This window comes from Diceros bicornis, chromosome 21 (assembly GCF_020826845.1).
Source record: "Diceros bicornis minor isolate mBicDic1 chromosome 21, mDicBic1.mat.cur, whole genome shotgun sequence".
NCBI lineage: Eukaryota > Metazoa > Chordata > Mammalia > Perissodactyla > Rhinocerotidae > Diceros > Diceros bicornis.
The window spans coordinates 51665362-51680897 of NC_080760.1; the positions used below are offsets into that span (position 1 = coordinate 51665362).

At 49.7% G+C, this 15536-nt stretch overlaps 1 protein-coding gene across 1 annotated transcript in view; it reads right to left on the minus strand.

Moving 5' to 3' along the window:
• Positions 1–15536, minus strand: part of COL22A1 (collagen type XXII alpha 1 chain) — a 268070-nt gene that overhangs the window by 13518 nt on the left and 239016 nt on the right. Inside the window, exons 52-57 of the mRNA XM_058564983.1 lie at positions 12398–12442; positions 11579–11632; positions 9695–9748; positions 4056–4109; positions 2459–2530; positions 857–892 (exon numbers count right to left, since the gene is read on the minus strand). Coding sequence (XP_058420966.1) covers positions 857–892; positions 2459–2530; positions 4056–4109; positions 9695–9748; positions 11579–11632; positions 12398–12442 — 315 coding nt within the window. The remainder of the gene's footprint in view (positions 1–856; positions 893–2458; positions 2531–4055; positions 4110–9694; positions 9749–11578; positions 11633–12397; positions 12443–15536) is intronic.

Below are 15536 nucleotides of genomic sequence, written 5' to 3' on the forward strand. Positions count from 1 at the left end.
AATATTTTTGGTACCTACTCTGTGCTGGGCTCTGGGGCTTGGGCAGAACAGAGCAGGGTGATGAGACAGAGAATAATGGGATATCTACTTTGCTTTGAGTGGTCAAGGAAAGTCAACAAAGGCGACATTGTAGCACAGACCTCAGAATGAGTAGGGCTAGGCATGGGAAGGGGTGGGAGAGTGAGAGTACAGGTTGGTGAAAAGAGGGTCCTTGGGAAAGAACTTGGCAAGTTGCAGGAACCAAAAGGCCAGAGGGACTGGAGCTTAGAGAAGGAGAGGTAGTGGGCACGGCCGGAGCATCTGGACCCCGCTGAGAGTGCCAGGGGATGACAGAGCTGAGGTTTGAACTGGGAAATGATATGATCTCCTGTATGTTCTACAAACATAGAACATAAGAACCCATCTGGCTGCTGGGTGGAGAAGGACTATAGAGGGGCAAGGCTGGATACAAGGAAACTAGCTAGGAGGTCACTGAATCCTCCAGGTGAGAAATGATGACAGACTGGTTAGGGTCCTAGTAGTAGAGATGGAGAGAGTTGGACAGAGTTGAGAGGTACTGTAGAGTGAGCATCAACAGCATTTGTCAATGGATTGGATACAGAGAGATAGGTAAGTGAAAAAGACATATCGAGATGGCACCCCTGGACTGGCTATATGATTTGTGGGCCCCGTGCAAAATTAAGATGTGGATCCTTGTTCAGAAAGCATGAAGGATTTCATGACAGTGACAGCAGAGCATTGAAACGAGTGCAGGAGCTCTGCTAAGCACAGGGCATGTGTTGCCCACCTGTGAAGCCAGCCCTGTGTCTCCCAAAGGAAAGGGTCACCAAGGGGAGAAGAGGTGAGTGATACTTGCCTCCTTGCCTGGGACTCCTTTCTCTCCTGGCTCTCCCTATGAAACAGAACAAAATATCAGCTGGATCTGCAGCATCAGCACATTGCAAGTAAGATGACTGTCTTAAAATAGACATTTTTACTCAAGTCATGCTCCAGCAAAGACGACAATCAATGGTTTAGCCAACCAAGAACATCCCAAACAGATTTCTTTGGTCAGTCTGTGCAGAGGAAAGCAAAAAAGAGTCCCAGAGTAGGAAGGGTTGCCACGAGTTCTGGGCTTCTCATCTATGGGATGGCTGTGACTCCACCAAGAGGGCCTCCAGGATATCAATTTGACAAATTATCTAGTTGTGGTAGGAAAGCCTCTCTGAGAAGCAGGCTCACAGTTGGGAAATGACACACCAGTAAAACTCTGCGCTCTGGATTCAGCCTGTCTGGCTTCAAATCTTGGCTTCTTCACTTACCGGCTCTGTGACCTTGGACAATTCCCTTATAACTTCCTTAAGCTCTCTGTGCCTCAGTTTCCTCATTGGTAAAATGGGAATAGTAGCCATACCTTGCCCTCAAATGACCTGCTATTATCATGACTAAAGGAATAATTGTTGTAACAAGTATAGAAGAGTGGGTACCTGGCAGCTCCATGGCAGCCAGGTTTTTAATAAGAGGATGGAGAAAGAGGCATGGGCCTTCAACAGTTGGGCAACTGAGCGAACAGGCTCAAGTAAAGATCAGTGGACAGAGCCATGTTAGGGCTTGGGCTACATGGTAGGCAAGGGCAAAAGGGGTCACCTTGAGTGGCTGGGCTGGGCTGGCAGTGGGGCACCCTGGGGGCCAGAATTAAACTGGAGGGAGGATGGACAGGAACATGGGTAAGTTTCTACTCTTGCATGTTGCATACAACCCTCATTCACTGCTCAGCAGCCCAAGGTGTGAGCTATAGCACCAGAATGTAGTGCAGAATGCACCAGGGGGCTTGGCTGGAAATGCTTGAATCCCGCAGCATCCCTCTGCCCAGACACCTGGCAAAGACCACCCTACAGCTTCTCTGCATCAAACTGTCAAGTGGGGAGCCCTGGACTCCAGCGCTAGCTGGAGCACAGACTGACCATGCGGCTTTGAATAAACCACCTACATGTTCTGCCTCTACAGCCGAAACTTGCTCATCTGTGAAATGATTTTGAAGGGTCCCTGAAGTTCTAGGAACATTATCACCACCACTACCCCACCACAGCCATAATTCAAATACTTTATATTTATAGAGCACCTGCAATGAGCTGGGCACCATTGCTAATACCTTTACATAAATCATCTCACCTAGTCCTCAGGGGAAGGTGCTGTTATCCCCATTTGAATAATGAGGAAGCCCAGGCATGGAGGTTAAGAGACTTTCCCAAGACCTCATGATTAGGGAGAGTGGAGCCATGCAACTGTGACATCTGGCTCACGTTGTAGCCAGTGCACTCCATTGTCTCCCAAACCATGATGCAACTCTGATCACACACCAAATCATTGTAACATGAGCAGATGGACCTGAGGACACCGGAGGTGGCAGGAAACGTACTGAACAGGAACCTCACACTTAGAGGCAGCCATCTTGGCCCCCACCAGGGTTTCTGCTTACCGAAGGACCACGGGGACCCAGGAAGCCAGGGAGTCCTGGGCTGCCATTTTCTCCTTTGTTTCCCTTTTGGCCCTGCAGAGGAAAATCAGGGAATTAATTCCTCAAGGTCAAGTGCCAATTCAAGAAGATTCAGAAACCTCATAACCCCTCTGTATTCTGAAGCCTGAGACATCAATAAAATAGAATACTTCTTTCCTATAATGGAGGGGAATAGGGTAGAGAGACATATAGGGTACTGTGAATCCTGATAGCGCTGTCATGGGGTGGGGGAGCAAGAAGAGAATTTCCCTGTAAACAGTTGATGGCCTTTCCATTCAAAGCAACAGAAACACAATAGGACAAATATTTAACAAAAAGCACCCTGATGTATGTGTGGCCCCTCCAAGTAGCCCTCCAACGAGGTAGTATATTTCTTCCCAATGGGACACCAAGGCTCATTGTTTAGTAGGGTCACTTTTTGGAAAAAAGCCTTTGGGAATCTTTCAGCTTCAACCTTTCTGGGAAGCCATCATATGTGGGTCAGCTCTTCTGGGACCAGCTCTGCATTGGGAGTGAATCCAGCCTCATGACCCAATCCCACCCCATCTGCTCTTTCTCACCAGCAGCAACAAGCCTCAACCATGGCTCCTGAGGAACATCGTTACATTTGCTAAGGAGTTAGACTCCTTTAGCACAGCCGTCCCTGGTCCAACAGGAAGATGGGTATCCACCTGGGTGACCAGATGCCTGGTTTGCCTGGAAATGATTTCCCAGGTTTCCCAGGATACAGGATTTTTAGTGCTAAAACCAGGAAGGTTACTGGAAACCCAGGATGGGCTGGTCCCCCTAATTTCCACAGTGACAACAGTTAGCTGACCAGACTGGTATGCCCATTGCCCACTGCAATTGCTGCTTGACTACCACACCATGAGGGTGGTCTTCTCAATGCCGCTGCCAACTTTAGCAAATAAACATACAAGAAGCCTGGGGCTGGAGGAGATTAGTGGACAGGCATTGAAGTATCTAACCCTAGAATCCATCAAAGCCCCATCTTCCCCACCTTGTCTCCCCATTTGCCAGATCTGAACCCCAAATCCTGAATCCCCTATCCAGTGCCCAGGACTCCGCTGATTACTAATGGCTTCCTGTTTCTACTATCTATCCATTGTTCCTTCTTGCTCTCCCCAACCCTCAGCTCCCAACCAGCAGGAGGACATTATTCAGACAAATCTGTGCTATACCCATTTCCCATGTTGCATGGTTACCCTGTCATCTGAGATAGTAAATGTTGGTGGGCCTGACCCTGTCCTTCATCCTCTAAAAACATCAAACAACTACTATGCAGCCTTATTATATATTTTTTCAGTCTTTAATAGTTTTTTCCTTTTGGATGCCTATCGTTGTGGACAACAGAGAGCCAAGGGCATGATCATATGTATGTCAAACTTTGGAAGAAGTCTTTCCTGGATCCTCTTGCTGCCAGTCTATTTCTACCACTGAAACTCCACAGTTTCCCACCAATGCTTCTAGGGCTGGAGAACAGACAATTTGTGATATGAGCCACATCCCTTTTCAAAGCTTGCCTGATTCCATCCCATAGCAGTGGGAGAATACTCACTGGGCTTCCTGGAGTGCCAGGGTCCCCTGGAAATCCAGGTGATCCATTCTTACCCTGGTGGAAGAAACACAAGTAATAATTCTGCCAGGACTCTCTGCCAGCGCATCACAGAGCAGGACAATGGAACAGAGAGATTGTCAGTTGTCAAGAACCTGATTTCACTCCTAGGACTGTTACTCAGACCAGCATGGCTCTCAATAAACCATTTTATTACTTGGAGGATGTTTTTCAACTTGTAAAAGAAGCTCGTAATATTTAATTCATAAAATTGTTGTGGAATTAAATGAGTTCATGTCTATGAAAAAGCCTAGCCTGGTTATTGCTGCCCACAGCATAGGCACAGTAAACAATCATGACCACATTCATTCATTCATCCATTCATCCTTCAACTCAGATGCTGTCTCAGGGAACAAACAAACCATCCAACACAAAAGCACTCAACATCACCGCAGCGCTGATGCATTTCCTGATCCTCCACTAGGGGCACGTATATTGAATAGATGAGGATACTGAGACAGAAGAAAAAAGGCTTGTGCAGAGTCATGCAGCTACCAAATGGAAAGTCCATTCACTCCAGATTCTACAACTGACTCTCACAATTCTAACATTCTTTAACTTGATGAGTATTTTGTGCACATTTGTAATTTTGATAAATACATTTAACCAATAAGATCGCTGCTGGCATAAGAATAAAAAAGTTCAAGAACGCTTCTGGCTACCATCTTTGAGGATCAGACAAATTCCTATTAAGCCTAAAATTCCCAGCGCAACTCCACCAGGCTGAGTTGGTCACTTCCTCTGCCGGTCACTTTCCTCTCTCTCAGGACTTTCCCCCACTGGATGGGTCTTACCCTGGGTCTCTTCCCTGCCAGGAGTAACCCAAAGAACAGTTTGTGCCTCATCTCTATATATATGCCCAGCATCTAGCACAGTGCCGGATAGACAGGAAGAGCTCTGCTAGGTGAATGAACCAAGAACATGGTAGGAAATCACTCTCCATTGATCTTTAACCAAAAAGTGCTAATGCACTATAATCTGTGAAGCATGCATTCACAAAGGCACCAACTTCATGGAAACACATTACAGCAAAAGGAAGCTAACACTGCCCAGGCACTACCTCCATGTCAGGCTTCATATGCATTAACTCACTTACTGCTCATGACAGATGCAAATACCACCATTTTACAAATGGGGAACCTGAGGCACAGAAATGCTAAGCAAACCTGCCTGGGAAGGAAGTGAAGGAGCTGAGCTTTGAACCCAGGTGACACTGACCCCATCCAATACTACTCCACCCCTCATTAAAGACATGGCTTGTTGGTTAGTGATCATAAATAGAGCTTCCACCCTGTGCCTCAAAACTGCACATGTGATTGTGGGTGATTCATGTGCCTCATCTCAACAGATCCTGCCAGTGTAGGGTGGATGTCTTTATCCCCATATTACAGATGAAGAAACCGAGGCACAGAACAAGCACAAGACCTGCATGGGATTGTCAAGCCAGTAAACACTGAGATCGAGCAGCCAGCTGGTATCTGCCTGCTCCCCCATTCCTCCTTTCCAGGGAAGGCTGCACGATGGCTCCTCCCTGCAGCTCCCCCCGCCCACCTACCAACCCATCTGTGTCCCTCTAAAAATACGCACTTTGGCTCATCCCTATGGTAATTATATCTCTCATCCTTCTCCCTCTGGTCCTCTCTGTTTGCAGGGAGGATGAGGGCCAAGACACATTAGCACACAGTGCCAACACAGGCGGATGTGCACAGAAGGAGTGGCTCTGGGTGGCCACCTGTCACCTGCCAGAGTGCCAGAGGCTGATTGGGGCTGGGACCTGGCTCCCTCATGGACCGCGGGCCACTCCTCAGTCCCACTTGTCTTCATGGAACCCCTTGGTCTCTGTGACTCTCAGGAATGAGGCCACATCCCCATCCCCCACGGCTCTGAGCTCTAAACACCTGTTCCAAGACCCCTCCCACCAGGGGGATGGTTCTGAGAAGGAAATCCAGCACACACAGGCTCAGAGAGGTGCTTAATCTGCAGACTCTTGAACCAGACTGCCTGAGTCTAGATCCCGGCTCTGCCACTTACTAGCTGTGGGATTTCGGGCAAGTTACTGGACGCCTGTGTGCCTCCATTTCTCATGTGTGAATGGAGACAGTAACAGCACCTGCCTCACAGGGTTTGGGGAGAACTCAGTGAGTGAATTATGCAAATGATGGTGCAATCCCTCACATCGCACTCTGCGATATTTCCTGGAAGCGCCCCATAAATATTCCGTGTGTGGTTCAAGGTTGTGTGAACCTGCGGAGGTTGCTAGGAACCTTCTCTTCACTCAGGAAAGCAGATCAATTCCAGTTGAGTGAGAGCGAGGTTGTCAGAGAAATAACCGGGAACTGCTCTAATGTGTTCAAGAAAATAAGCATTTTGTGAACTTGAGCAGTTTCTTATTGGTTACAAATTCCTTATGACGTATCTCAGAACTGATGGGGGCAAAATAGAAAACCACGAAACTGCCTTTGGGGACCTCAGGCCTTCAGGGCCAAGCCCCACCTCCTGCGTGTGGCACATGAGGCACTTCACAGCCTCACCTGGGCCTGCTGGAAGCATCCTCCACCTCACACATCTGTCTTGGAGCTCACTGTTCCCAAAATCTCCTTCCCTTTCCCTCTTCTGTGCCTTGGACGCATCTGCATTCATCAAGGATTTACTGAGTGCGACTGTGTGTCCTCTCGGAGGGAAGCAGAGCCAAGACCTCTCTTTCCTCAGGAACAGAGACCACACGGGGCCCAAGGATGGTCACTACTGGGCACGTCCTGAGTGTTAGGCACTGTTCTATCACTTCACTGGGTCAATTTGCTGGATTCTTACAATTTCTCCCCATTTTACAGATGAGGAAACTGAGGCCCAGGAGAGGTGGAGAAACTCACCCAGTCCACATGATAGGTTGGAGGAGAGCCAGGAATAGAGCCCAGAGAGCTCAGCTCCAGAGCTTGGCTGCAGAAGCTGATGACGGGCCAGAAGGGGCCCCAGTTGGGCACCACTCCACACGTGGGGCCTCCAGAGCAGGGCTTCTCCACCTTTTTGTCATTATAACCCCCTCGCCAGGTGCCCATTCAGACATTTTTTATCTAATTTCTCCATATGAAATTTTAATGCTACAGCTACACTTTATACCTGCTTCTGTTGTATGAGCATATCTGCATTTGATACACGAAGAGTAAGGGTTTTTGGCACCCTAAGAACCAATCAGCACCCATTGGGAATGCATGCCCCAGAGAGCCTGGGCTTTGGGGCTGGCCCACAGGGCTAAGTGTCACAGCTGGGGTCAGTCTCTTCATCCACACCTACAGGGATGGTGGTGATGCCTCCAGGGGGTCTGCAGGTCCACCAACTCAGTGGGATAATGTATGCAGAGCACCTGACTCAGCTTCTTGCTCTTGGCTCAACCCAATGCATGCTTATTGAATGAAAAAATGCCACATTCTAGAAAGAGGACATGGGTGTGGTCAGACAGTGAGCTGCTGCTGTAGAGTGGAAAATGCGAAGCCAGGGGTGAGATGGAAATACGAAGGGTACTAATGCCCCGTCTTGAGCATGGATTTTGCCCTGTGGCCAGCCCTGCATGAACTCTACACCCATCCCTACAAGGCTAGAATACCTGCCCCAGGACCAGGAGGCCCTGCGTGGCACAGGCCCACTGGGCAGCACAGGCCCCACATCCTGATCTGAAGGTTGTCTTCACACCAGCTGGGAACCCCCAACTGTGGGCATGGAAGGCATCCAGACACCCTGCACCCCACAGGCTGCCAACTTAGGGTGGGAAGCTGGATTTGAGTCATTGTGGCCCCATTAGGGGACAATGGGGCTCTAGCTGGTGAGTTCTGAAAAGATAGAGCATTCAAATGCATACAACCTGGGCCAGCCCAGTGGTGCAAGTGGTTAAGTGTGCACGCTCCGCTGCGGCGGCCCGGGGTTCGCCAGTTCGGATCCCGTGCACACACCGACGCACTGCTTGGCAAGCCATGCTGTGGTGGCGTCCCATATAAAGTGGAGGAAGATGGGCACGGATGTTAGCCCAGGGTGTGTCTTCCTCAGCAAAAAAAAAAAAAAAAAAAAGGAGGATTGGCAGATGTTAGCACAGGGCTGATTTTTCTTGCAAAAAAAAAAAAAAAAGCAAATGCATACAACCTGCCCCACATTCCTTCTGTAGGATCCTGAAGACAAAGCACAAAGCCATGCCCATAATAGATGGACAACGTCAGATTCAGTGTCAGAAAGTCCTGGGTTTAAATCACACCTAAAGCTCTTACCAATTGTATAACCTTGATCTAGGAAGCCCATGTATCTATCTTCTAGGTTTATTCATTCATTCATCTATTCCATTACTCATTCAAAACACACACATATACAAAAGCTATACAAAATACGCAAGTCACAAAGATAAAGTGCTGTGTAACAAACACGTATTCTATACACATGCTGGTAGGTGCATTGAAAATATTTTAAAAGATACACGAAATGCTATTAACAGTGGTTCCTTCTGGAGTGTGGGATGGGGGGACAAAGAGGGAATGTTCTCTTTATTTTGCAACATTCCATTCCGCATGATTCCTTTTACCGTTGGCGTGGATCACATTCAAGCTAACGTCCGCAGGCGCATGTAGTACAGCAACCTCCGTGAGAGGGCCCAGCTTAAAGGAGAGGAGGCCTCTGTTCTTCTCTGCACCCTACGAGGTATGTGAGGAGCTATTTTCTGCCTCCCTCTCCCATACTCTTTCAGGCTGCACTTAGATAAGAGAAGGATTTGCCTAGGTGCACGAACAGGTAGGGATAATATTGCAAAACTTTATCAACCATATGGAATGTTATGAATTGAAGTGTGTACTCCCAAAATTCCTATGTTGAAGTCCTAACCCCCAGGATCTCAGAACATGACCTTATTTGGAAATAAGGGCACTATTAATGCAGATGTAATAGTTAAGATGAGGTCCTACTGGAGTAGAGTGGGCCCCAAAGCCAATATGACTGGTGTCCTTATAAAAAGGGGACATTTGGACCCAGAGACATGCTCATAGGGGAAGGCCATGTGAAGAGGAAGGCAGAGATTGGGGTGATGCTTCTACAAGCCAAAACATGCCAAAGATTGCTGGTAAACCACGAGAAGCTAAAGAGAAGCCTGGAACAGATTCTCCCTCACAGCCCTCAGGATGAACCAACTGTGCCGTGATCTTGGACTTCTGGCTTCTGGAATGGTGAGACAATACATTTCTGTTGTTTGAGCCACTTAGTTTGTGGTCCTTTGCCACCACAGCCCAAGCAAACTAACACACAGAGCACGAGCTGAACATTAGAATGGCCTAAAGCTAGAGCATGGTTGGAGGGGGGGACCTACAGGGCCCCTGTCATACTAAATGCACCTTTCAAATTTCCAAATTATGGGCAGGTGGTCCCAGAAAAGAGCCTGGAGTGTGTGTGGTGGGGCACTAGGGGGCTTGGGGGAGTAGCTATTGACCAGCTGCTAAGACAAATTGACATTTTTAACAACACATAAGGCCACACCAGGATAAGCCAACCAAACACCACCATGGTAACAGGCCCTGCCGGAATGCGGAGAAGATGAGTCTCAAATGAAAACTCACCGGTAGGCCCCTCAGTCCTTGGGGACCCTGTGGCCCTGTGGGTCCAATGTCACCCTGGAACAGAGAGAGGTCATGTTATCACAGAGTCACTGCAAGAAGATGATGGCAGCACAGTTTCAAATGCGGACCAAACTTCATCAAATTACCCAAGAGAACCAACAAACTGTGTCTAAAACGTTTCATCATTAATGACCAGTTATTCCAAATATGGACAAACTCACTTCATGTAGATGAGTAAAGGCATGAACACCCTCATTTGTGCATTTTTTTATTTACTTGCTTAGATATTTTCCACCTGGTCCCACAAGGATTTCAGGTAGCTCCATCTTGAACTAAGGGAAGCAACCAGAGAAGAGACGCTCTCTTGGAGTTCTGTTCCTGATTCACTGGACAGTCCCTTGGAACCATTCTTGCCTCAGTCACCACAGTGAGGAAAACACCACCCATGTGCACAGCACCTTCCAGTTTGCAAAGTGATGGTGATTCACTACCACCACCTCCCATGGCCTTCCAAGCAGCCTCATGACATGGTATAATTCTCTCCATGTTGGGAATGGAAAAAACAGAAGCTTGGGCATGCTCCTGCACAAAGTAGACTGTAAAAGACTCCAGAAAATGGAGCTTTAAAGTTGAGAGTCAGACAGTTGAGAAGGAGGGAAGAAAGCATTTGCCCCATGGTCTGGCATCCTGGGCTCCTGTCCCAGATGCACCTTGACCTGCTGGGTCAGCTGCCGGGGGACCTCCTTCCACACCTTTTGCTGTAAGTTGAAGTGAAACGGATGGCTACACCAGGATTTTCAAACTGCCCTTTAGTGCTTGAGAGGCGCCTTTGTGAGGCTGGGCAGGGGAGAGGCCCTGTCCTGGGTCTATGCAGATGCTCTTCGCTGCATGCAAGTGGTTCCACATGCTAGATTGATTTCGTAAAATAGATTCTGCGACTAAGGAAAAACATGTGAACTAGATTGGACTCCTTCAAAGATCCTTCCCAGTTCCATCACCTCATGACAGCAGACCAGCCTAGAACACAATATGCTTTTAGTGCATCAAGAGCCACGGAGAAGAGCACACTTCACCAGTGGTTAAAGGAAGGCCCTGCAGGATACAAAGGGGCAGGCATGGGGTCCCCTTGGACCTCAGGACCCTGTGCCCACGCTCCTGACCAAGCACCCACTACCAGGCAGCCAAACCACATCCACACGTTAGACTGCCCTGCAGGACGTCATGTACAGTGGCCAGTCCCCCATGGGCATGCGGAGCTGGCAGATCCAGGATCTAGACTGCCTCCTCCTGCTTCTGACTCTCTGTGTGACCAGGAGTAAGTGTTTTGAGGTCTCTGGGTCTCAGGTTTTCTACAACTAGACTAAAAGATGACTTGCTCTGCCTTCATCCCAAGACCAAAATAAATGAGAGCAGGTGAGCAGTACAAAGTGCCACACAGCATGTGGTAACGGTGGCTGTGATGGGCTCATGAGACTGCAGAACATTGGAGATGGAGAGATAGTCTGGGAGACTCTGAAATACTACTCAAGTCCGTCTAAGGCTGGATCCAACAGGTACATCACTGATACCAACAGACAAATCATGATTGATTCAGCAAAGCCTCCTTATCAACCATATGGCACAGCACCAACCTGTTAGGCTGGAAGCCCAGACCCCAGAGTCTCCTTAGGATCTAAGTAGGGCTCACGTGGCCCATGATGTTGCTGGCAGGTGAGATATAATTGTTCAATTTTGAGAATCTGCCTATGAGTGCCTCTGCAGTGGCACCAAACTCCCTGGCCAAGTTTCTGGGTGTCTCTTGGTCCTCCAGTGAAGCACATCTTACACTTTCTCCACACCCCCTCCTGCAGGCCCAGCCAGGCCCCACAGGACACCCAGACTTACGTCTTTTCCTGGTGACCCTTCCCGACCAGGAGGCCCCATGGCACCAGGCTCTCCCTAGAAGGGGGAAGCAGAAACAAAAGGCCTGCTGTTAGGGAGAAAGATGCAGAATGCCAGCTGCCTTGACCCAGGTGTCTCTAAGTGTCTGGCATGGAAAAAGACCCAGGAGGACGGCCCACCAGAAAGCACCCCACTGAAGTGCAAGACTCCCTCTCCAGTCAGGGTCCTGGTCTGAGGTGGGGTCTGCAGTACCTGAGCTATGCTGTGCTCTCTGTGCTGCAGGGGAACACCAGCTAAAGCGTCAGGCAAGCCTGCCCTGAATTCTGCCTCCTCACCTGCTGACCCATATGGCCCCTCCCATACCCAGCTTTCTCATCGTTATGTAGAGCATGGCAGAGGGTCTAACCAATGGACTCCTGAGGTCCCTTCCTTTGGGGGCATTTAGAAGAGAGGGAAAAAGGTAAAGGATAAGAAAACAGGCATCTGGGATACACCGATGCTATCCACACATTAGCTCTGGGACTTTGGGAAAATCGCCCATCCTCCGGGCCTCAGCTGCGTAGCTCGTGCGAAGCACAGCCAACAGAGACCGCACCAGACTACAGGCTTATTTGGTCAAATCGGTTGTACATCAGTGTCTGGTCTCCAGAAGAAATGTCCAGAAAAACAAAACCAAGTTTGGGAGATGACGCTTCCAATTACACCCACATCTTCTCTCAGGTGACATGGTACCGTGCTGGCCAGCGGGGCCCAGGGGCCCTCTGACGAGAAGTGCCAGCCAAGCCCACCTGGGATGACGTCCATGAAGAGATGCACACTTACCCGGGGGCCAGGTGCACCAGAATCACCTGTGTGTCCCTTGAAGCCCTAGAAGAAAGAGGATGAAGTTATTCCACCAAAGAGCAGGCTGAGAAGGCGAGAAAGGGCAGGCACCCGGTGTGATGGTCCAGCTGAATCCTGACCCCTCCAGATGCTCTGGCTCGTCTGACTCCCTTCATTCGAGACCCACTGAAATGTGATGGACCCTGCTTTGCTCCAGGCCCTTGATGCCTGGTGACTGGGTGACGAGGCCCTTCCTCCCGGCTCACTCTCCAGCAGGAGCTCATCTCACAAATGCCCCAGAGTGTTGGGGCATCACCCCGACGTGTCTCCTGAATTCCCTCTTCCTCTTCTTCCTGATCTTCCACCACTTAGCTTGCACATTCTGGGGCCGGTGCTCCCCTTGTAGACATTGCCTTCACCCTGAGTTAGGTCCTGGGGAGTCTTCTTTGTTCCCGCAGCCACGGCTGGTAGCACCCAACACCCAACACCCGTGAGCAGGGCCAGCCCTGCAACCTCATCCTAGGCCATGGTGCTGGGCTCTCCCTGTGCAGAATAGTAGCTTGGAGATGTGTTACCTGAAGCCACTATAGAGTGTCAAGCCCTGTGAGCAAAGAGGAAGCTGTTAGCAGAGCTGACACTATCGTTTCTAAAGGATCAGCCTGATGGTGCAATAATCCCCACTTCACACACGAGGAAGCTGAAGCTCAGAGAAATAAAACACCTGCCCAAAGTCCCAGAGCTGGAAAGCATTCTGATTTGGATCCAGGCAGGTCTGTCCAGATCCGACACCCTCCTGTTTTCCACTGTTCTCCATGGTCTGTACTCGGGTTCTGCCCCTGACCGTCTGGAAGGGCATCTCTCCAGCCCGAGTGTCAGGGGACTCTCCCCACCTGCAGAGACTCAGGGCATTCACAGGAGGTGCACTCTTCACCTGAGCAGCCCCTGCCTACCTTGCCACCATCAGTGCACCATGACCCAAGGCTCAATGTCCTCTCCAAGCTACACATGCGGCTCCATTTGTGGTTCCCGTAACTGGCCCCACACTTTCACCCTTCCAGACCTTTGCACATGCTGTCTCCCTGGCATGTCCCTTGCCCATTGGGTACATTACAGGCCTTCCTCTCTACCAGCCTCCCATCCCGGATTCTGCCATCTCCATCACTCCTTCAACTGTCACTCTCCAGGACCCTCTTTGTGCCTTTGTCATTCTGTATTATCTCCTTGCATCATCATTGCCAGAGTACCGCTCTGAGTCTCCTGCTAGATGAGCCCTGGACAGCAGGTTCCCAGCCAGCGGCTGGCACAGAGTGATGAAGGTGGATGGGAGCTGATGCTTGTGCACGCAGGTCAGAGTTTGGGGAGCACCTTGGGTGGCGTCTTGAATTTAATCTCAACTGTCTAACACAACCCCCCGCAGACGAGGTCCAGTGCAGCATGGGCAACCGTTGCCTGCTCGTGAGTAGTTAGGAGGAGACCTGAATGAGGTCCTGTCCCAGCTCCTCACTCCCTGAAGGGCAGGAAAGGAAGGGGGAGGAGAAATAATGGAGTAGGAGAGAAGAGAGAAAAATCCTGTCTGTGGAATCCCGACCACACACTGTGCTGCATCCATCGTATGTGCCCTCATTTCAGTGTAAGAAGCCCTGTAAGATAGGTTTTATTTTCTCCACTTTACAGATAAGAAACTTCAGGCTCCGGCCTGTCTATCACACAGATGGTAAGTGGTGGAGCCATGATTCAAATGTAGGTCTGTCTGACTGCACAGCACAACCTCTCCACTGGCACACTAACTCAAGGAGGTGGCAGTTTGTGGTCAAATAGGGCCAAGGCCAAATGTCGCTCCTGGCTGACTCCACCTGGCTCTTTTCTGACCCTATCTCTTGATTTTGTCTCCTGGTTTCAAAAAGCAAATGAAGACCCTCCTGGGGAGAAGACAGCCCTGGAGCCTGGCCATGTGAAGAAGGCTACAGCCTAGCCTTCCAGGGCTGACGCCCTGGAAACATGTTCTCTACCTTCTCCTCCCACCCTTGGTGATGAGAACGTGTGACGTTACTCAGCCGCTAGGAGGGAGGCTCCGAGGGACTTCTCGAGCAGCAGGGTGGTGCGGTAGAAGGTGAAGCTCTTGCACTCTGGGAAACACATGGGATGAATGGGGTCAGGGGCCTGGCCGGGCAGGTTTCAGATCCCTGCTGAGCTCTGAGCTGAGGGACTGTGCATTTCATGTCTCCCCTCCGAGCCTCGGGGTCCTCATCCTTAACTGGGGAGATGGTCCCTGCCCTGTTATGTTGTGGCGAAGATGGATGAGATACTGCAGCCAGACACAGGCCTGTCCCCTGGTGAGCTTTCGTGAATTCCAGTGACTGACGAGGAAGAGGAGGAGGAGGATGAAGTTATCTCAGACTTGAGTCCAGACTCAATCACAGTAACCCTGGAAAATTCATCTTATCCCTTGGAGTCCTAACCTCATCTTCTCTAAAATGAGGATAATAAAAATGCCTGCCTGACACAGCCTTGTGGGATCAATCTACGGGAAGGGGCTTCATATGCTGTTAAGTTAGATGGAGCAGGGCTGACTTTGGAGTCAGGCCTGGAAGTGAACCATGGCTCCCCACTTTCCAGCTGTGGGGTCCTGGGTGCTTTACTTCTCCTCACTGGGACTCAGTTCCCACATCTGTAAACTGAGGGTAGAATTTACTTCTTCCAAGTTGCTGTAAGGATTGAATAAGAGATAAACAGTGTTCTCTACTGCACAGAACAGGCCAGATCCATTTTCCTGGAAAGGAACGGGGCCTGCCTAGGTTCCAGTCACTTCCTCAAAGATGCCAGAATTCTAAATCCAGCCAGCTCAGAGGCAGGGACCCTGGGGTGCCCTCCTCCCATATAATCATGGGTAAAGCACCAACTGAGGGAGGCACTTGGCTTGGAATTTTACATGTTTAATCTTCTCCTTTAGTACTCACAACCACCCTACTGAAGTGGGAGCTATTCTGATCCCCGTTTCATAGAAGAAGAAACAAAGGTTCAGAAAGGTCCCCTGACCAAGGTCACAAAGTTAATAAATGACAAAGTTAAGGCTGACCCCAGGTTTGTCTATCTCAGAGCCCATGCCACTCTGACTCACGCCATATCAGCCAGAGCCTTC